General features: G+C 34.1%; 1 protein-coding gene across 2 annotated transcripts in view; it reads left to right on the top strand.

The window, feature by feature from the left end:
- The window catches only part of LOC111049355 (histone lysine demethylase PHF8), a 56,352-nt gene that overhangs the window by 11,259 nt on the left and 22,149 nt on the right, over window positions 1-22,944 (top strand). For both annotated transcript variants that reach the window (XM_022335401.2, XM_022335402.2), the window contains exons 5-9: window positions 198-339; window positions 12,406-12,613; window positions 12,897-13,001; window positions 13,539-13,684; window positions 15,190-15,391. In XM_022335401.2, the coding sequence (XP_022191093.1) occupies window positions 198-339; window positions 12,406-12,613; window positions 12,897-13,001; window positions 13,539-13,684; window positions 15,190-15,391 (803 nt within the window). The remainder of the gene's footprint in view (window positions 1-197; window positions 340-12,405; window positions 12,614-12,896; window positions 13,002-13,538; window positions 13,685-15,189; window positions 15,392-22,944) is intronic.

Below are 22,944 nucleotides of genomic sequence, written 5' to 3'. Positions count from 1 at the left end.
TTATTGATTAACATTTCATACTCAGCATAAATAATTTTTTCACAATTAATCACCTTTCAGGCAGTTTTTAGAAACTCCATTACTTGTTTTATTATCAACATTGTAAATTGTATTTTTTAAATTGTATTGACTTCCTTACTTCTTTGGATGATATTTTTTCTTTAATGATTCGCTTTGAATGTTGAATTGTGTTGCAGGATCGGATCGTTCAGTGAACGTGATAGATGTATACACGCAGTCGACTTCATCGATGAGGTTTGGAGACTTTGTCAACTACTTTCTTAGTCCAGACCGACACCGTATACTCAATCTTGTATGCCTCGAAATTTCGGATTCAAGGTAATATTGTAATTTGTTTTTATCAGATCTGTTCACTATCAGTTTTTTATCGTGCACAAAATCAACATACATGCATTATAGGCATAAATCAAAAACGACTGATTTTATTGCACTTTAAACTATCAGCATTCTTCATAAATAACATCGATCTCCTGTTCAACCAATGATGACAGATTTAAGAGAATCTTTGTTATGTAATAATCATACTAGATTAATAGCCTACTTATTTTGAATCAGCTTCATATTTTAGCGCCACACGCCCGCCAACAATATAATGATTATTGTAATTGAGTCATCGTAATATTTTTTATAGTACGGTACGCCTGCGCGGTACTATCACTCCGGGCTCTAGTCGTGGAGCCTCTGCCCGGGATGGAGCTTTTCCCGGGGTAGCTAGCTAGGCCTAGTACGAGTGACTTGCTCGCCTCTGCTAGATGCAGTCGGTCACACCCTACCTCTTGTAAATGCTTCGTTCAAACCTCTCCCCCAAAGTCGCTACTCAGTATTTTCTTATTTGTTAAAAAACCTCATTTAGTTAGACCTCGTTATTTTTGTTTACACCTCAAGACAAGTATTACCAGTGAAAGTGTCCAGTGCTCGTGAACTATGCGTATTCTTTCCATGGCCATGGACGCGAATTCAGGTAACGAAAAACATCGAACTTCAACAATGACTATTACTATTACAATGACTATTATAAACTATGTTTATTATTTTATGCTTCATTTTTAATATTCCTTTGTTTTATTATATCTCTCATTGATGAACTGATATCAAGCTGGTCCTTCGGAAATTTAATTCATAGTTTTTCGATTCAAATCATTACTGTGCTTTAAACACATTATTCTTTTCTCGTCCTCAAACCCAATAACAAACAATCTCATTATAAGAACTTGTTCTGACTTTTCACTACAGTCGATTTTCATTTGCGCCGTAGGAAATCTATAGACAGGTTAGGTTTTGTGGTTCTCAGTTGTGGTTACCCGTACAACTGGAGTACCAAACACTTGACATTTAGAAGCCAATATCAGTATTTTTAGCATGATGCCCACTTGAGTGGAATGTAGTGATGTGGATCGGGAATATTCCCAGTGGGAAGGAACTTTTGATTTGGCAATATTTCCGGGAATATTTCCGAGGCAAAGAAATTTTGGGAATTTAAGGGAATTTATGAGAACTTGAGGGAATTTATAGAATTGTTCTAAAAATAATTGAAATTGATCAATACCACTCATATTTTACATCAATATAATCAATAAATCATCATTCTATTCGATATTGATCAAGCTCAACCACATTCTACATTGATATAATCAATAAATCATCATTCTTTGAGCCTGTTTTTGCTCACTCACTCACTGTCTTTTTACTCGTATAATGTAAGATTATAGAGGGGAAATTTTGGAACCCAATTTTTGACCCCGTAGCTCTTTTAAGGGTGGTAAGAGGGTAAACATATCAAAAGTCCTCACTCCTACCCCCTGTGCTAAGGTGGTGGGGGTGGTTTGAAAGTGTCATACTTATTATGTTTTTTGCATATATCTCGAACAATATGTGCCTTTGGGAAATTTTTGTTGAACACAATCATAATATTAAAGCTCAAAAATTATCCTACAAGTTTCATTTCCAACATTTTTCCATATTTCTCATAGTTTTCTATTATTTTATGAGCTCTCTAATGTATCAAATTTTGAAGAAAACCCCTTCCGGCTCCGATTTTTTTATATTTTGGCCTTATAACTTTTTAACGATTCATTGAAAAAATCCATGCTAATCATGGGCTCATAGAGCATTATATTCTCTTCAATTTCATCTATGGTCTCATTATTTTACGCATCTCCCAACGATTGTTACAGCCGTTATAGTGTTGAGTGTGAAATCTTCAGTTTAACAACAATAGATCAATTGTCAGGGAAATTTGGAGGGAATGTTTGGAGCACAATATTTGACTTCGCAGCCTTGTTTGAACTAGTTAGAAGGTGAACATATTAGAAGTCCTCATCCCTACTCCTTGAGGGATGAGGGTAGTTTAAAAGTTGCATTTTTTCAATTCTGGCTGACACGCATGTAACTGGGAAACAATGCATTTCAGCGAGATGGCTAACTGAGTAAAAATGAAGCTAGATAAATTTCCTACAAGTTTTGTACAGTAGAGTTTTTTATCTTCTTTAGTTTTTGAGATATTCACTTTTAAAAGTGTAAAATCTTTGAAAAGACAGTTATTCTTCCAATTTTTTGCACTTTCAGGGCTTATTACTGAACAAGAATGCATCGAAAAAATGTAATTTTTTACACAGGGGGTAGGAGTGAGGACTTTTAATATGAATACTCCCTTACTATTCTTAAAAGAAGAGCTACGGGGTCAAAAATTTGGTTCCAAAATTTTCCCTCTATAATCTTTCATTGACTGGACTATAGGAGTATTTAAAAGACAGTGAGCATTCAATTCTCTTCAATTTAATGTATTATTTCATCATTTTATGCTTTCCATCAATTTTTATAGCAGTTTCAGTGTTGAGTGTGGTAAGAGTGAGGACTTTTTATATGCTTACCCCCTCACTATCCTTAAAAGGACTGCGAGGTCAAAAATTGGGTTCCAAACTTTTCCCCTCTATATCTTTCTGAGCATTCATGGCCTGGACTAGTATCTCATTACAAGTTAAGTGTGCCTCAATGACTCTTGAAAGGTTGTGAGCTGTGGAATTATTTTCTTTTTAATATTGAATTAAACTCGAGTATGCTCCTTGTTTTAGTTTAGCCTATTTTGCTGTATTTTATAATTTCTAATTTTTGGATCTTCATTTAGGGGGTCAATTATTTTTTTGCAGAGAAATTGAATAAAATAATGCAATGAAAGTTAAATTTACACTCAATACTTTGTTGACTTTGTTTACCTGATTTACAGGCATTTATTAGAAAGTAAAAAAATCTTATTCAACTTGTATGACATGAAATTAGCATAATAATAGTGGTGCAATTGAATGATTTATTGAGTGCTCATTTCTCCTTTCAGTCTATGAGCTTCGAATTACTGTTTTCTTTGAACTTACTACAATTTTTACTTTCCTTGCCCTATTACCATAGGTAAGGAAAATATTGCTTTCCGAAAAAAATTAAGGTACCCCAATTTCTAAATTTCTATACGTTTCAAGGTCCCCTGAGTCCGAAAAGTCTGAAGTGATTTTTGGGTATTGATCTGTATGTGTGTGTGTGTGTGTGTGTGTGTGTGTGTGTGTGTGTGTGTGTGTGTATGAATAGTATATGTGCGTCTGTGTACATGATGAGATCATCTTCCAGTTAACGGAATGACTTGAAATTTGGTAACGTATGGTCATTACACTATAATAGAATAGAATAGAAAAACGTTTATTGAATAAATAAGCTACCTTAAGCGAACCTCAAAGAGGCTGCTTGACAAGGTACTATTATACAAAACATGTAAATTCAAATATAATTATACATATATCAGTGAACTTTATTTTTACTTAACAGTTAAATTCACTTATCAGTTTATTACACTGTCAAATTTACTTACAGAATTTACTTAACAGTTAAAATTATCATGATATTAATTAATTGTTGGCTCAGCTCTCAAAAATCTAAAGAGTATTATAATATATAGTCAACCTGAACTTACATACAAAAAATAGAACAGAATGAATTACAATACAATACGTTAATAATGAGTTACATTATGTTACATCTAAAGTGTAATTATTCAACCAAATCTTTAAATTTCTTTTCAACAGGCGCATATGTATTTTGTGCATTTTGATGAATAAAGAATTTTTCAATTCAATATTAACAAACTCAGCACAATTATCGGGTAAATCATTGAAAGTTCTTGGTACGATGTGGATTAAGGTGTTTATGGCTAAATTATTCGAAGTAAATGGTACAACATACCTCTCATTCCTTAAATCATATCGATTAACTTTCATAACTAAATATTTTTTGCAGAAGTAATTTTCTAAAATCAAAGTAAACAGAAATATACCTTTTGTATTCAAAACCTTGCATCTCTTCAAAAGGTTCTCATATGAAATATCTCCCTGAGAATTGCTGACCAAACGTAAAATCTTCCTCTGTACCGAAGATATACTCCTAAGATAAACATTGCTAGCAAATCCCCACCCTTGCAATCCATATCTCATAACAGACTCTCCCAAGGCTATATACATCATCCTCTTCACTTTATTAGGTATTAAATCTTTAATATAATATATTTTGGCCAATACCTGTTTGAGTCTATTACAAAAATTTTTTATATGAATATCCCAACGAAAATGACTGTCAACTGTTACTCCTAAATACTTATAATTTATACTATTCGATATAAACTGACAATCTCTTGTACATATGAAAATATCTTGCTCCTGCAGTTGGAAACATTCACAGCAATGGTGCTTAATTTTGGGTTCCCTAATTCTTTTCATGTAGGATGAGGTTATATGTAGCACCTTGGTTTTGGTGACTGAAATAAGTAAACTCTTCATTTGTAGAGCTTTAATCAAATAAAATTGAACATGACTTTCTACTAGTAACGGATCAACAACATTTGATATTTATGAATGAATCAATGACAACGAAAACATATGGTTTATCATATCATTCTACCCGGCTAGATTTTCGTGTTATCTTAGGGGCAAGATGACGGAGCGACACAGTGGACTCTTGCCCATCAGGGCGACGAATGTGAGCATACTCTGGGTTTGCCTCAATCAATTCAACTTCTTCTACTGATGAATCTTGCTTTGAATTTCGGTTCATTTTCTTCAGCCTGGGTCCTGGGCTCATTAGCCGAGATGGTAGTGACTGTCCATTTGTTGAGGATCTCATGTGTAGGAACATTCGTTCATGAGGGGTGCAATTTGTTGTAGTACACAAAAGAGATCGAATAGAGTGAAGTGCATCAGGCAACACTTCCTCCCATCGATTTGAATCAAGTCCTCGTGATCTTAGAGCTAGTGTTATTGCTTTCCATATAATTCCATTATATCGCTCTACTTGCCCATTCCCTCTCGGATTGTAAGGCGTTGATCTACTAGTTGCTATCCCTTTTGAGCCAAGAAAGCTCTTCAACTCAGTTGACATGAAGGATGTTCCTCTGTCTGTGTGAATATAGCTTGGAAGGCCAAACATTGATATTAATGAGACCAGGCAATTTATGACTGTTCTCGCAGTCATGTCTGGACAAGGAAATACAAAAGGGAATCTTGAGTACTCATCAACCATCACCAGTAGGTATTTATTTCTTGTTTTTGATTGTACGGGTCCTTTGAAGTCCATATTAATTCGTTCAAAAGGTTTTGTTGCCTTTATGAGATTTCCTTTTGTCTTCATATACTGTGGTTTTATTTCAGAGCAAATTGCACAATTGGAGCAAATTTTCCTTACATCATCTACAGTATAGGGGAGATTTTTCATTCTGAGCCAGTGGTAGAAACGAGTTACACCAGGGTGACAAAGTTCATCATGGTATTTTGCCAAAGCTGAGTTCAATGTTGAACAACCAGCTGTAATACATATACGAGAGAGTGCATCAGCTGGTGCATTTTCTTTTCCAGGTCTGTAGACTATGTTGAATTTGTATTCAGATAATTCTAGGCGCCACCTTTGTATCTTTTCATTTTTTATTTTTCTATTGTGTTGAGTGCCAAACATGAATGTGACTGATTTTTGGTCAGTGATCAAAGTGAATTGTTTTCGTAGTAAATAGTGTCTCCATTTTCTTATAGACTCCACAATGGCATAGGCTTCTTTCTCAACAGCTGAATGCCTGGTTTCACTTTGGGACAAAGTTCGTGAGAAAAAGGCTACTGGTCGAGAATTTTGTGTTAATGTTGCACCAATTGCAAAATCTGATGCATCTGTCTCAATTATGAATGGTACATTTTCATCAACAAAGAGCAGTACCGCGGAAGCAATTTCATTTTTCAACAATTCCAAAGTTTCCATCTGATCTTGAGATAGAGGGAATTTCTGTATGTGGACAAGGGGGTGAATCTTTTGAGAAAAGTTTTTAATCCATCGGGAGTAATGAGCCAGTAATCCCATGAGTCGTTTCATTTCTTTAGCATTTCTTGGGGGTGGAAAGTTCATGAGTGGTGCAAGGCGTTCTGGGTCAGGTTTAATTTCTCCATGTTTTATCTCATACCCAAGGAACTTCAATGATTTTTTTGAAAATTTACATTTTTCTTCATTTATAGTCAAGCCATACAATTCAATTACTTGTTGAAATTTCTTAAGATTTCTGTCATGTTCTTCTTGATCTGAACCGCAAATGACAACATCATCCAAATAGGCAAAGCAGTCGTTCAAATTCTCTCTTTCTATAAGTCCGTTTATTGTACGTTGGAAGGCAGCTACTCCATTGGTTACTCCGAATGGTATTCGTTTGAACTGATAAAGTTTTCGGCCTACTTCAAAGGCAGTGTAATGTCGTTCATTCTCAAGAATCGGTATTTGATGGTAAGCTGACTTGAAATCTACAGTACTAAAAATGTTGTACTTGGCAATTGTGTTTACAAGATCTTCGATCAATGGGAGAGGGTATGCGTCTAAATTTGTGAATTTATTAATAGTCTGTGAATAGTCTATGACCATTCGTTTCTTCTGTCCATTGGTTACAATGAAAGGCTGGGCACGCCAACTGGACTGGCTTTCCTCAATTATTCCTTCTGTAAGGAGGCGATTGACCTCATTCTTCATGAATTCATAGTCATCTTGTGGGTGTCTTCTGGATCGGGTAGTTATTGGGTGGCAATCGGGAGTCAAGTCATTGAAAAGGGAACATGGTTTTATCATGGCCTCCACCAAGAGGCAATCTTTCAAGGGTGGTGTGGTTGTAGAATTATTATCTATTACAAGAGGCTGTTTATTACCATTGAATGCTAAACTTATTGTAGAGTGATTCATCAAAAAATCGTGACCAAGTATCACATTGCAACAGCATTCTTTCAATACCAAGAGTTTAATATTGTTGTATTCATTTCCTTTGTACACAATATTGCTATAAACACATGCTTTTGTAGCGGTGTTATGTTGAACAGATGCAAATCTTATAAAACAAGAATCTGATGCAGTTTTAAATTTATTTGTTTTTGCAAATTTTTCATCAATAAAACTGGCAACAGATTCTTGTTTTATAAGATTTGCATCTGTTTTGATGAAGTTGAATTGATTGAGGCAAACCCAGAGTATGCTCACATTCGTCGCCCTGATGGGCAAGAGTCCACTGTGTCGCTCCGTCATCTTGCCCCTAAGATAACACGAAAATCTAGCCGGGTAGAATGATATGATAAACCATATGTTTTCGTTGTCATTGATTCATTCATAAATATCAAATGTTGTTGATCCGTTACTAGTAGAAAGTCATGTTCAATTTTATTTGATTAAATTGAAATAAGTAAACTCTTCATTTGTAGAGCTTTAATCAAATAAAATTGAACATGACTTTCTACTAGTAACGGATCAACAACATTTGATATTTATGAATGAATCAATGACAACGAAAACATATGGTTTATCATATCATTGACATTTATATTTAGACAATTATTATGACACCATTTAGCTAGAGTATTGGTATCATGCTGTAACCGGGTTTCGGCCACATCTAACGATTTATGAGAGGAAATCAACAAAATATCATCTGCAAACCTAAAAATCTCACAGTGAATCAAATATCTAGGTAAGTCATTTGTGTAAAGTAAAAACAGCAAAAGTCCCAGGACTGATCCTTGAGGCACTCCCACATTTGAACTCCTCTCTTGACTTAAATAGTTCCCAATTTTAACAACAAATTTTCTATTCTCCAGATAACTTTCAAATCCTGAGTACAGGTCCTCTTATACCAACACTAGATAGCTTTTGTAATAAAATTTTATGATCTACAGTGTCGAATGCTTTTGAAAAATCTATAAAAAGACAAACGTTATGAACATTATCCTTCAAGTTACCATATATATATAATTAGAAAAATTTGACAACAATTTATTTGTACCTAACCCTTTCATAAAACCATATTGAAAATCATTGATGATATTATGCTTATGCAGGAATAAATTCATCCTCGGCAATATATTTTTCGAAATTTTTTTTCAAAAATTGCTAATATGGCAATTGGCCTAAAATTCTTAAAATTAGAGAATTCATCATTTTTATGGATGGGTCGGACAACAGAAACTTTCATAAGGTCAGGTATACTTTGGGATTTGATAATTTTATTTATAAGCAATTGTAAAAATGAAACCATGTCATCCTCCAAGAACAATATATCTTTTAACCTAATATTATCAAAACCAAGTGATTTATTTCTATCAATTTTTGCCAGTTCTCTATTCACAAATTGCGCTGATACTAAAGGTTAATAGAAACTACAATTGATAGAGATATCTTCTACATCACCTAACGAAAACTTAAATCCGCAAGAATGAATAATATCTTGAACATTAAAATAGAAACTCTGAGCGAACTCATTTGCTATATCTTGTGTTTTTATATGAGACATATGCTTCATAATTATATTTTCTATCGACTTACTCCTAACGGTTCCCAACAGGCCATTAACAAACCCCCATATTTTTCTCATATTACTCCTATGACCTTCGAATCTACGCTTGAAATAGAATTGTTTTTCTTTCTTTATTTTCAAATTCAACCAATTCCTATATCTATTATATTCAATCCTATCAATATTTGAGTTTGTTCGTTTCCATTTCTTGAAAAGAATATCACGCTTATTTATACAATCTAACAAATCCCTATTCATCCAGTCTTTCTTGAATTTAGAGACATGTCTTGCAAAATCATTAAAATTGAAGTGTAAAATACTTGAGCTGTTCATGTAAATTCCGTTGAATATTTTGGTTATTTCATTATAAATAGTAGTTGGATTATCTATAGACTGAAAAACCTGAAAATCAATATTACTCAGTTTTATTTTAACTTGATTTTCATTAATTGATTGAGTTTCATTTGAAGCAATATCTTCAGAGGAAACATAACTTCCCAAAAGCTGCATGGCTATCATAAAGTGATCAGATATACGAGTTTGAACTACACCGGACAATATATTTTCATGGACACCATAAACATAGAAATGGTCTAAACAAGCCCTGACAAAATGATCCCTATAGAAAGCCTCTCTAGTTACATTGTAAATGCATTTGAAAAAACCATGCTCACATAATAAATTCTCATATGATTCTACCTTACTATCGTAAGATAAATTTTCTATATCAATATTTATGTCACCCCCAAATATAACAGGATTCCCGTTTCTTTGCACATTTAATTGCACTTTCAATTCCTCTAGAAACTGGAGAATACTGTTATTAGGTGGTCTATACACAAATATGAGATTGAAACTTTTACCGCAGTTCATTTTCAAAACTCCTTCAATACTCTCATAAGAAAGAGTAGAATAATTCATATTAGTAAAGGCTAAATTTTTATTAACATAAATGATTGTACCTCCTCCTTTCTGTTGAACCCTTAACTTAAAATACATATTGTATCCTTCTATATTAAATAGTGATACTTCATCCTCATTATTTAAGCCTACTTCGATCAAGACTAGAACATCAAAAATTACATTAGATATCTGTACAACCAATTCATCGAAATGGCTCTTGATACCAGCGATATTAAGACAATATAAAATTAGATCACTAGGTTTTTCCTGATCATGTAAAAATTTAACTCGTGATCTTTCCCAGTCAATCAATGAATCAAAGTTCTTGTTTTCAATATGAAAATCTATTTCATCCGTCATTACGAGAAGTCCAAATAAGATAAAAAGAATATGCTAGAATACCTACAAGTAATTTTACAATAATAAATTATTAATATCAGCTGATATTTCATAGTACTATATTATATTTGATAATTATTGTGTTAGTAAGTGATTATTATTCTTCTCATCAATAATAAAAATCAATAAAGTCATTATAAATAACAGAATAAGCTAAACTATGAAAGCCCGCATGATTAATCCTTCTAATTGCCAATAATTTTCTTAAGATCCCTTTCATTTTCTTGCTTCACTACAATGGAGTCATCAGATTTCTTGGCAAAAATCTTTCCAAATTTAACCCAAACATATTTCCAACCCTGATCCTTGGCCTTTTGTTTAGCCTTCCAAAGCAAACACTTGTTAAATTGTGTCAAGTTTTCACAAATAAATAGCTTAGTTCATTCTTATTCTTGAACAAAGAGTCGTTTGTGACTACAGTTTTCCTTTTCATCATAATGCTATCTCTTACTCGTTGTGATGAACAGCGCCAGAGCGTCGGGCCTTCGCCTGGGCAGACGGTGCACAACTTCGATATCCTTATCTTCGATGGTGACGTCATAGTGCTGGGTGACAAGTCGACGCACCACTGTCGGCAGGCCTCCCTCCTCTCTCTCTCTCTCCCCCTGCTACGTCTATCCCATGGATCTCCAGGTTGCAATTCCTGCTACGTTGCTCCATGATGTTTACTCGTCCGATCAAAAATTCATTTTTTTGATCTTTGTTCTTATTATCCTCAATGACGGTATCCAGTTTTTGTTTCAGCTCTTTATTTTCTTTTTGAATCTCGGTTATCAATGACTTGAGCTGGTCGTAAAAATCAGATAGTCCTTGAACATCATTTTTTAAACTTGTTACATTCAATTTCAAATCGTCGAGAGAAGTAGTGTTTGAATCAATTTTTTTATTTATTACTTTTAATAAATGTTTTACTTCAGAGTCTTCCGACTCAACATCTGACACTTCACCACCCGTCTCTTGAGTAGATGAGGCTGCCCTACATAACACACATATCCACTTGTTTCGCTTAGCAATCGACATACGATTATAAGATGTCTCCGACAAACCCGAACATGAATAATGGAGACCTCCCTCACAGGCCGAACAAGTGACGAAAGAACCGTTCTTGGGTAGTTGACTTTTACACTGTTTACACTTCATAGTTTATATAATAATTTTACAGGTTGAAACGATTAAAAACTTGAGAGCGTTCATAGAAACATAATATGAATGTTCTCTAGTTCACTAGTTAACAGTACTGCACTGACACTACCGACCGACTGGCGCCAGCCGATAACAACAGCGTCAACGGAGCTGCACAAAGCACGTCTACTCGGCTCGAGTGCTGAGCCGCGTGACGCTGCTCGGATAAGAATCCGACACCAACAATTTCGATCAAATGCAATCCAAGATGGCGGCTAAAATGGCTAAAATTTTGTCAAAAACAGGGTTTTTCGCGATTTTCTCGAGAACGGCTCCAACGATTTTGAACATCAAATCAATACCTGAAATAGTCATTGATAAGCTCTATCAACTGCATTAAGTCCTATATCTGTAAAAATTTCAGGAGCTCCGCCCCATCATTCCAAAGTTTGATTTTGGATTCCCAATTATCAGGCTTCAGATACAATTTAAACAAAAAATTCCAAGTGGAAAAGATTGGGCATGAAAATCTCTACAATTAATGTCCAGTATAATTTTCACCTAAATTTTGGAAATAAGCTCGAAGTTCGAGAAAATAAGATTATTTAATTTGCAAATTGTTGGCAAGTGTTGATTCTATTAAATCATTCACTATGAACAGATAGCAGACTTCATGTGTCTGCAGCGTTATTGTTCTGTCACCAGCTGGCTTAGATCTTCGAATAGTAGACTAATTTAGATGCGCAGGAGCACTAGCGTCAGTTGATCAATTTTCATAACGGCAAGGAAAGTTGTGTGAGTGCGCCACACCAGATTTTCAAGTTATTCATCCTTATATTTCTTACATAAATCTGTTGTATAACAGGTGAGATTGAGACCATGTGTAACAAAAACGTCTTTTTTTCGTTCATTTTTTATGAAAGAAATCATAAATTTCCTTAAGTTCCCATAAATTCCCGGGAATTTATGATTTTTGGGAATATTTCCCTTAAATTCCCTGGGAATATTTCCTCGATCTTAAATTCCCGGGAATTTTACATAACTAGTGGAATGTAAACAATAATGAACTTTCTGTTCCAAGTGGCATACTGTTTTGAGAAATTAATATTTTCTTATTGTGTTTTCAGCTTGACAAACTTTGTAGAACCACCTGTCTTAGCCAGAAGCATGGATTGGGCAAATACTCTGTGGCCTGAGACTTATGACTTGAAAGATAAAGATTACTGTAGTGAGAAGGCAACCGTTCAGAAGTATTGTCTAATTAGTGCAAAAGACTCATACTCGGATTTTCACATTGACTTCGGTGGAACTTCGGTTTGGTATCACATAATAAAGGTAATTAACTACTTTTTCTCCTCGTACTTCTAGTTTTAATTTAACCCGACTCACAAAAAACAATGTTACTTTTTAAATATTGTGTTTTTCTCAGCGTAGAATATATATATTTATCGTACTCCAAAATTATCAAATTCATCGAAGAAAGAAATAAAGTTAAAATATAGGCAGGTAGTTCAATTGAACTATTATTATGAGATTTCTTCTCTTTGTAAAACTGAAGAATTCGTTCTTAATCGTTCGGTATTCAGGAACCTTTTTACATGTTTTCTATTACTTTCAGGGTACGAAAACGTTTTATCTGATTGAGCCGACACCGGCTAATCTGGCTTTATTTGAACGATGGATGACTTCCAGTAACCAGTTCGAGATGTTTTTTGGTGATCAAGTAAGCCTTCAAAAATTCTTAATTCTACTTTATTCGTCAATTTTTTGACGTAATGTTTTATTTTATTTTAAGTAATAACTTGACAAAATTCATGGTATGAGCATTCTTATGTTTACATTCAATCATCATTAAACAAATTCATATAAATTCAAAATAATACTTCATAAGAAATTATGATAGTTTTGGTGAAGGGAACTCCCAAACTCCATTTATAAAAAAGGATCAACTTAAAGATGATGATTTCTTGATTCATTCCGAACTATTATGTTTACACACACGATTTTCTCATTTTTATACCGACATGCAGTCAATAATTTAGATGAGAGAACAATAATTTGCTGGCTCACAGGACTGTTGCGGTTGAAAGTTTTATTATCATCGTCTGAGACTAATTCAGTTTGTTCCTACGTTTGTTTTGCCAATTTCAATCTGAGAATGTGATATCAAATTTGTAATGTGATATTTTTGAAACATCCCAGTGTTTTCATCATTTTGTTATGTTTTTGAAAAGGGAAATAATATTAATTTGTGTTTGAGGTGGACGATTGCTACGAATGTACAATTCGAGCTGGTGACACAGTTCTGATACCGAGTGGCTGGATTCATGCCGTTCTTACGCCCGAGGACTCTCTTGTATTTGGTGGCAACTTCCTTCACAGCTTGAGCATTCCAATGCAACTCCAGTAAGTTTATCTTATCAATTCTAAATTATTTAAGAAATGTTTTGTTCCATTTTGGATTGGTTGCACGTACTATTGAATTATCCATGATAAAATTACATCATCGCATGGTAGAACGATTCATTCATTGATCTCGTATTTAACCATGGTAGTAATAGACGCACCTGCAACTGGGAGTTTCAACTCATCAGCCCTCTAAAAGAGCTTTGATTAATATCTCACTGCTATTTCAACCTTAATTTTTGAACATTGAACCTAAAATATTCTATTAAGATCATAATCCAAGCTTTGGTTTTAAACAGATTTTGGTCCGGTTGCACGTACGTCTATAAAATACCCGCGGTTAACCTCTGATTAAAGACGTCATCCACTTCTCTTATTGGTTCTTGTAGAATTTAACCGTCATTTAATGAAGGTTAAATTTAAAATTGGACAAACATGTATCCTGGAGATAGTCTATCATCGCTATATCATATTACATTGATACCGTTTTGATAACTTTCAATCAGATATAGCCTATCATTGTTATAACTCGTATATTTCATTATTTAATATATTATTATCAATAAATTCATTTTTCTTTGAAGGCAAAGAAACAGGCACTAGCCTTCGCGAAGGATTTGCATGTTTCTTTTTTTTCAAAAATGTGTATCTAATATAGTATTTATTTGTATTTCTATTTATATCTAATTTAGTATGTATTCCGAATCTACATAGTTATGATTATAATTCATGTTATTGATCTACCGATTTTTTCGATTCTTCAATTCAATTTTTAAATTTAGGTAATCTTTCAAAATTTTTATCGATTTATCGTGTATATTGTTATGGATATTATCAATGCTATATTTGATGACTCATTATGAGTCATTTGATGACTCATTTATTTGACACACAATAAGCGTCGTTTGACGTGGAGGTTCTTTGATGAACCATTGGATCCTTGAATCCGTCCCTTCAATAAACATGCCATATTTTCTCTATGATTTTATTTTGTAATTCTTCATGCATTAAAACAATTCAAATCGGAGGGTTATTTGGTTTTTTATTATATTTATTTAATTATTCAGAATTACATAACTCAGAAAAGTACCATAGGCTAAGCCCAAAACGGTTCCAATTTCAATTTATACAACAGTCTAAATGTAGCTAGATTATGTGTCACTTTCAATATTTTGAAATACAAAATAAGCAAAAAAAAAACATTTTCCAATTTGAAATTATTTCTAAGATTAATTAAATCAATTAAAAACAATTGAAGCAGTCCAAAAATTCAAGAAGCTGTAAAAAATTGACACCCAAAAATTATCTTTGTTAATGGATATCTAGTTTTTTTTTCTGACTCGTTATAATTATTCTGATATTTGTCGAAAATAGTTATTCATGATATTCATAAGGAATGCTGACATTTGTAAGTGATTCACTCTATAGAGGTTTTTTCTGACTGACTCAAGATAAGATATTCACGATAAAACGTATGAAACTGATTGTGGTGGTTTCGTGTACAGGGTTTATGACATTGAGAGAAAAGTGAAGACACCTGAGAAGTTGAGATTTCCTGGCTTTGAAACTATGAACTGGTTTGCTGCGAAGGGAATCCTCAAAGAACTGCAAGAACTCAACAGGAACTCGTCACAAGTTCCGGCCTACCTGTTAAATGGCACAAAAGCGCTTCTCTCAGCTTTAAAACAATGGCAAACGGATAAGAAGGTATGTCTAATGTGCCACCAACTTTAACTCTAAACTTGTATATACCCTTGACTGAACTGAAACTCAGTGTTTTACTAATTTGATCCGAACATATCAGTGGTTCATTTAAGTTCAACAGAAAATAACTTTTTCACTGATCGGGCACTTTTTCAATCATGCATTCATGCAAATTCTAAATTTCAAACTAGAAAAGCGTAAGAAGCTTTATTATTTTTGGCTGATCTGCCGTAACTGAACAAGACATTTTCAGGTAAAGATAAGGCGAAACAAGCTTTGTAGTCTATTGTTGCCGACGTTGTTTTTCAACCAATAATCATCAATATTATACGAAATAGTTTGATTATTTTTTCAACTTTGAACTAACAAAAACGTTACGAGCAAGTATGAACTTGTAATTATGCAAAAGATAAGCTATAGATCATTTTAATACTAGAAGAAACATTTTAATAAGTTCAATATACAATTCAAAACCACGATAAGGGTCAGTAAATTTGTAAGGGTATTTCTTGTGTTTTTTAGGCTCATCAAGTCTTGTTCCAGAGTTTTGAATGGTCTTAGGGCCGGTTTCCGAGCTCGGGATTTAGCTAAGTTCTAGACTTTAACTGGCTTTAAACTCTGGAGTCAGAAAATTGGCTTTCCGAGTCAGAGCGTTAACGTAGTTGAGGACTTAAATAGACTCTGGAGTTTAGAGATCATGTTATAGACCCTGGAGTTTATAATTTCGCTTTCTAAGTGAAGGGCTTATAAGTCCAGGACTTTAATTAGATTCTTGCCTCTTTCCGAGTCAAGGATTTATTAAAAATCGTTGAGTCCAGGACTTGGAACAGCGTGATTCTATACCCTCGACTGGGGTAGGGTTTAAATTCAAGTTCTAGACTTGACTGAGAAAACAAAATTCAGTTATTGTTTTAGAGTAGATAAAAAGCCAAATAGATGTCATGGAATACCTAAATTATTTGGATTAGTCCATCTAAATTCATAATTTATAGTTTGCAAGTTCATTTTGGAATATAATTGTATCAGAATTATGCGTAAAAAACTAACCTCATTTTACGACTGTGACATAACCTAAAAATGTTCAAGCAAAATAATACAAGGATAGCCTTGGAATTTATATTCCAATCTGAATGTTATTAATCAATATCATATTCAACATATTAATAATAATAACAATAATAAATTATTACTCCAGTTTTTTTCAAAACAAAAACGTTTTCAAACTCAATAGCCTAATGAAATTTTTATTCCAAAATCACTGGTTAGGATCAATGATCAATAACAGCATAACGTAAAATGAAATGTTTATTCATTCACCTTTCAAAGGTTTTGCTTCGAATAGGCCTACAAAGAAATCGAAACGTATTTTTACAAAATAGTTTGGAGAGCATGCTCATTTCAATTGTCCCGCTGCAATCAGCTGTTTCCGTTTTGCTATAATGCCAACAATACAACAGCAAAATATTGTGAATTTCCCTCATGTTTACTGCGTTAAAGTCCTGGACTCAAATAAGTCGGGAACTTGATAGACTCCGGGGAGTTTAGAAGACAAAATCGTGACTCAGAAAGTCAATTTAGACCCGAGAGCTTATTTTAGACCTGGACTCTGTAAGTCCAGAACTTATAGATCCCGAGCTCGGAAACCGACCCTTAATGTCCAAGTTATTGTACTCCTAGTTCTAGTACTAGTGGTACTAATGTTTTACTTTTGTATATAAATATTCAAGATTGCAAAGATTTTTACTTTTTTACCATTCCATTAGATTATCTGTCACTGTTATGTTATTCATTGCCATATTAAATTACTTTTTTATTACACTGCTATTAGTTTTTGTCTAGGGTACAGCATTAACAATGCGATTTTTTGTGACCAATTTCATAGTATTACATTACTGATTAGCATGGAAGGAGTTCAATAAATACATAGATTCAAAAATTGTTCCAACTAAACTCTTACAAAGTCATAACAATAGTGAGCTAAAACGTCTGATAGGAATGAGCTGTGGTAGGAGAAGATTCGATCATTGTGTCAAAAGTTATGAGTGTTTGAAATTTTTATCCTTTAGGTGCCTTATAAGCGCCTCCCACTAGGAAATCCTGAAATTAAGTGCATCTAACAGGCGATCGTGATAGAAAATATCTTTTTATAACAATTTGATCCAAAATATTGATTAGATCGGTTAGGAAGGCCTCGAAAGTCATTACAACAGAAAATTTGTATTTTGGTGGTAGGACATGTTCTATTGTCGCTAGTACTCCCCTCCCCCATATATTAAATTTCAAAATTTATGAGGATTCTTGTTCAGAATTAATTGTACTTACACATGATTTGTCATCATTACTCCAAGTTGTATTAGTTGTATAGCCTATAGAGTAAAAGTAGTGAGTTTCCAGAATTTTCAAAAATACTTTGAAAAATACCCCTTTTCTGAAAATCTGTAGCTCAAAAGCCAGAAATCGTAGATTCTGGCGCGACCACTCAATCATTGGAAATTCTTTTTTCTTCAATTTTTCAGAGAATGATTTTTTTCGAACCCCGAGGTTTTCGAAATAAAATGGAAAATTGAAAAAGGCCCAGAATTTGAAGGTTTTTAGAGTTTTTAGGGGTGAAGCCGCCCTCTGGCGTGTCAGCAAATTTCAGATTCGAATTCAGCGCTCCAAAATACATAACTGGGCTGTTTCCTGAAAAACGACCGTTTGACTGGACTATATTAGAATTACGATTTAGCTTATGATTAGTGTGTACAAGTTGGCTGGCCGAAACCAAATCGTTGTCATTAGTTATTAGTTTAAATCAGTTAGTAATTAGTTATTAGTTTCAACATGAGAAATGCCATTGCCAATTGTGATAGATGAATTATCAGAAGAAACTTCACTTCGAATCACATTGATATCACCAAATGTGTAAAGAACAGCAGAGCAACTTGTATTTGAAGTAACAGGACAAGACTCCAAATGAGGAATTATAGTAGAATCAGGCACTCTTGGGATGCCCGACTGTGTAGATTCACTTTCATTCACTACATTCACAGACCGATCACTCTCAATTGTTTGAGAATATTTTTCACATATTCGCGCTCATCGCACTTCACAGCAGCCTCTTAGCTGAAATCTTGTAATGCAGTCCATGTTTCGTGATGTGATAACGCATCAGCGTACTGCTCACACCACAGAAGTCCATTGTCGATCATCCTTTAAAGTTGATAAGTTGATTTTGAATAGCTGAATTTATTGGCGAAGCAAATGTCGTCATTCACGGAAGTCAAATCGGTAGGGTATGGCACTCACCAGTATATTTGTGTATATATCGGCAGTCTCAATCAAATCCAGTCCCTTCATCACGGTGAGATGACCAGATAGTCGTCAAATGGTCGTTTTTCAGGAAACAGCCCCGAAAGAATTTTTCTCGACGGTTCTATATGTATTTTGGGGCGCTGAATTCGAATCTGAAATTTGCTGACACGCCAGAGGGCGGCTTCACCCCCAAAACCCCCAAAAACCCCTAAAATTTCGTACTTTTAAAAAATTTTCCATTTAATCTCGAAAACTTCGAGTTTTTGGAGAAAAATCATTCTCTACAAAATTTAAGATAATGAAATTTTCAATAAATTGAGTGGTCGCGCAGGATTCTACCATTTTTGGATCCGGAGCTACGAATTTTCAAAAAAGAGGTATTTGAAGGCGAAGAATTTGTAAAACGTTAATCATTTTCACAGTCTCGCATATTCAAAGTTGCTTATCTTGTGAAACACTTCAGATAGAAAATCCAAAAAGTAGTCAAGGCTGTAGATAATTTTCTCCTCTTTCCGCTACTATAAATCTGTTTCTGATTTCAATACCGTTCGAAAGTTACAGCTAATTGGAAAAATGATAATTTTCATTTTCTCATTTTTTCTGCGATTTCACTGTTATTCAAGAGTCTCTAAAAGAAGTAAGATACATGATAGAAACTTGCGATTAGTCTCAAATGAAAGAGAATTACATGCTCTATAAGCTACGTTGTCTTAAATCCATCTTGCATGACTGTTTATTATCGAAAAATTGTCGAGACTGTGAAAATGAGGAAAATATCGCAAATTTCTTGAGTATTTGAAACAAACGTATCTTCCCTCAAGATTATATTTCAACAAAATTCATTCTCACATGAAAGAGGAGATTCTGTTCTTCAAATCAAGACCATGTACCATTTTTTATCATTTCGGGTTACCGTGATACGAAGTTTTGAATATAGAAATTGACCATTTTTCTGTATATTTAAATATGGGCTAAAATACACTAAAGGAGGATTTTTTATTTTTTTCATCAAATTTCACATATGATACATGATTTTGAACCGCCTTGACGAGCTGAGAACAATGAGCTGTAGTACGAGGAAATCTAATCATTCTGTCAAAAGTTATAAGTGTTTAAAGTTGATCCTAGACGTATCCTTATGACATACCCCCTCACTAGGAAATACTGAAATTAAATGTTTCTATAATGAGTGATTCTCATAGAAAATAACCCTCGTGAGATGATTTCAGCCGAAATATGTATTTTTTTGTTAAGATGGCCTTGAAAAGCTATTATAATGAAAAATTTGTATTTTGGCTGTAGGACACGATTTTCTATTTCTGGGTATATATTACCCCTCTCCCCACTACTAAATTCGAAAATTCCCAAGGAATCCTGTTAAGAATTAATTGTTCTTTCACGTGATGTGTGGTTTTTTATCTATACTAGAAAAATATCCAAGTTGTAAAGGGTAGAAGTGGTAGGTTTGCATAATTTTGAAAACCCCTTAAAAAATACCCCTTTTTTGAAAATTCGTAGCTCCGGAACCAAAAATGGTAGAATCCTGCGTGACCACTCAATTTATTGGAAATTTCATTATCTTTAATTTTGTAGAGAATGATTTTTCTCCAAAAACTCGAAGTTTTCGAGATTAAATGGAAAAATTAAAAAAAAGTCTGAAATTTTAAAGGTTTTTGGGGGTTTTGGGGTCTCTGGCGTGTCAGCAAATTTCAGATTCGAATTCAGCGCCCCAAAATACTTATAGAACCGCCGAGAAAAATTCTTTCGGGGCTGTTTCCTAAAAAACGACCATTTGACTGGACTAAGGCTCAAATCTACCGAAGTCATTTGTTCCTGCCGTTTTATTGACGCAGTCAGACTAGATTAAATCCTTGATGAAAAACATACCTCTTTCAATGGCTTGCTTCATCTTTGCACCTGGTAGGCAATGAACAAAATAAATCACAATCATCCAACCCATTCAGATACTTGTACATGTCTCGTCCCTGGCTATCCGACAAAATTAAAAAAAAAAAAAAAAAAAAAAAACTACTTTCATTTTTTACGAGAGATGTATTTGCCCGTATTTGGAGAACCAGAGGCGGATCTATGAACCTGAACTGTCACTCTAAAATTGCACCGTCCAGACTCCAATGGTGATGATAACGATTCATCATTAACCAAAGATGGAAACTGATTACTAGTGATCACAGGATTAGGAGTTTGATGCGTGAACCACTTTGAAAAATGATCGAGGCGTAATGAAAAAGTTATCAGAATTAAGTGTTGAGCACTAATGTTAATTTCGACAGAATTATACATTGATGAAATTATTTTCAAATCAGCCTCTAACAATTTAATTATTTGATCGTTTGATGTCATTTCCACCTGCAGCAACTTCCATCTGCAGTTCTTCCTCCATGTCCTTGATTTTAAATTTAATTATTATTTGATCGTTTGATGTCATTTCCACCTGCAGCAACTTCCACCTGCAGTTCTTCCTCCTTGTTCTTGATTTTAAATTTAATTATTTGATCGTTTGATGTCATTCCCACCTGCAGTTCTTACTCCATGTTCTTGATTTTAAATTTAATTATTTGATCGTTTGATGTCATTTCCACCTGCAGCAACTTCCACCTGCAGTTCTTCCTCCATGTTCTTGATTTTAAATTTCAACATACATTTTTCGCCTTCCGTTTGTTTCTCATTTTTGATAACGAATCCTCGACTATCATAGTTCTAATTTCTCTTTCCATCCTAAACTTTTCATTTGAAGACTACTCAAAATTCACATCATTAAATAAATATGTCAAATCAAAATTTTTCTTTATCGAAACGTCAAACAATAGTAATTGTGAATTTATTAATGGTAGTAACAGTAATGAAATTAGAAATAATTTTTTGAATTCAGATGAACTTTCAAAAAGGAAGGAGAAGCCATTTAATATTATGTTTTGGAATAGTCAGGGTATTTCTAATTTTTCAAATTTGGATGCAAATCAAAGAGCCTATGTACACGACTTTTCAGTTATTTGTTTGTGTGAGACTTGGATGCTAGGCGAGATTGATTCATTGAATGTTAACGGGTTTAAACTGATATCAGAGAGAGCAGTTAGAACAGCTGCTAGAGGTAGAGCTAGTGGGGGGCTACTAATGTTGATAAAAGATGATTTAAAGGTAGATATTATTGAATCTAGAAGTGAATTGATATTGGCAAGCATAACAGTCAACAGACGGAAATTTATCGTAGGTCAATTGTATTTTAAACCAGATAAGATAGCACAATGTCTTGATAGCCTTTCAGAAGTATTCGAAAAGTGGGAAACACTGTTGATGAATAACATGGTCATAGTGGGGGGAGACTTTAACGTGAGAGTGGGAGAACTTAACAATTGTTGCTCAATCAACGGCTCCTCTTTATCTGCCAAGAGAAAGTCCTGCGATAAAAGAATCAGCGGATACAGTCATAGGCTGGTAGAATTGATGGAGAATAATATGTTCACTCTACTCAATAGTAGATCTTTAAGCGACGACCCAGCAAAATACACATGTCATAGCGGTAGGGGTAGTAGCGTAATTGACCTCATATGGATTAATATAAATTGTATTGAACATATTCGAGATATGTGGGTATCCGATTTTGTTCTCACGTCTGACCACCTCCCAATAATTGTCGATTTGTCTCCTAATCAGATGCAAGTTGCGTCGGGAGTGGATGCGGATAAATGGATAATAGTGTGGCGGGAGAGTAAAGGATTGGAATTTCACAACAGCATGTTGGAGTTGCATGATCTGATAGAGTGGGATGGATTGAATGTGGATACTATGTTCGGGACGGTTACAGGAGCAATGTATACAGCAGCTGAAAGTAGTGATATGATAAAATTAAACTGTAATAATTTCCTATTCAAAAATAAACCATGGTATGACAGGCATTGTAACGAGAGTAAAAGAAGATTGCGTGCTCTTTATAGGAAAGCGAAAAGGCATAACTTCGTTCATGACTTCTTAGAAGAATATCTGCAAAAGAAAAGAGATCACAAAGTTTTGCTAAATGAGAAGAGAGTTCAGTGCTTTGATGAATTGAGAATTAAATTTACTGAGGTGAAAAGCAGTAGGGATTTCTGGGAAGCAGCAAAAATTTTTAAAGGAAAACAGCACAATGATAACAAAATTCCATTAGAAAATTGGGTGAAATTTCTAAAAAATAAATATCGACAGGATGGAAACGAAGAGACGGAAAATGCAAACTACTTTTTCCAGGATGCCCTTCACCCTTATCT

This window comes from Nilaparvata lugens, chromosome X (assembly GCF_014356525.2).
Source record: "Nilaparvata lugens isolate BPH chromosome X, ASM1435652v1, whole genome shotgun sequence".
Lineage (NCBI taxonomy): Eukaryota > Metazoa > Arthropoda > Insecta > Hemiptera > Delphacidae > Nilaparvata > Nilaparvata lugens.
Note: the sequence above shows the minus strand (reverse complement) of the source record. Positions and strands in the feature narration are given on the sequence as shown.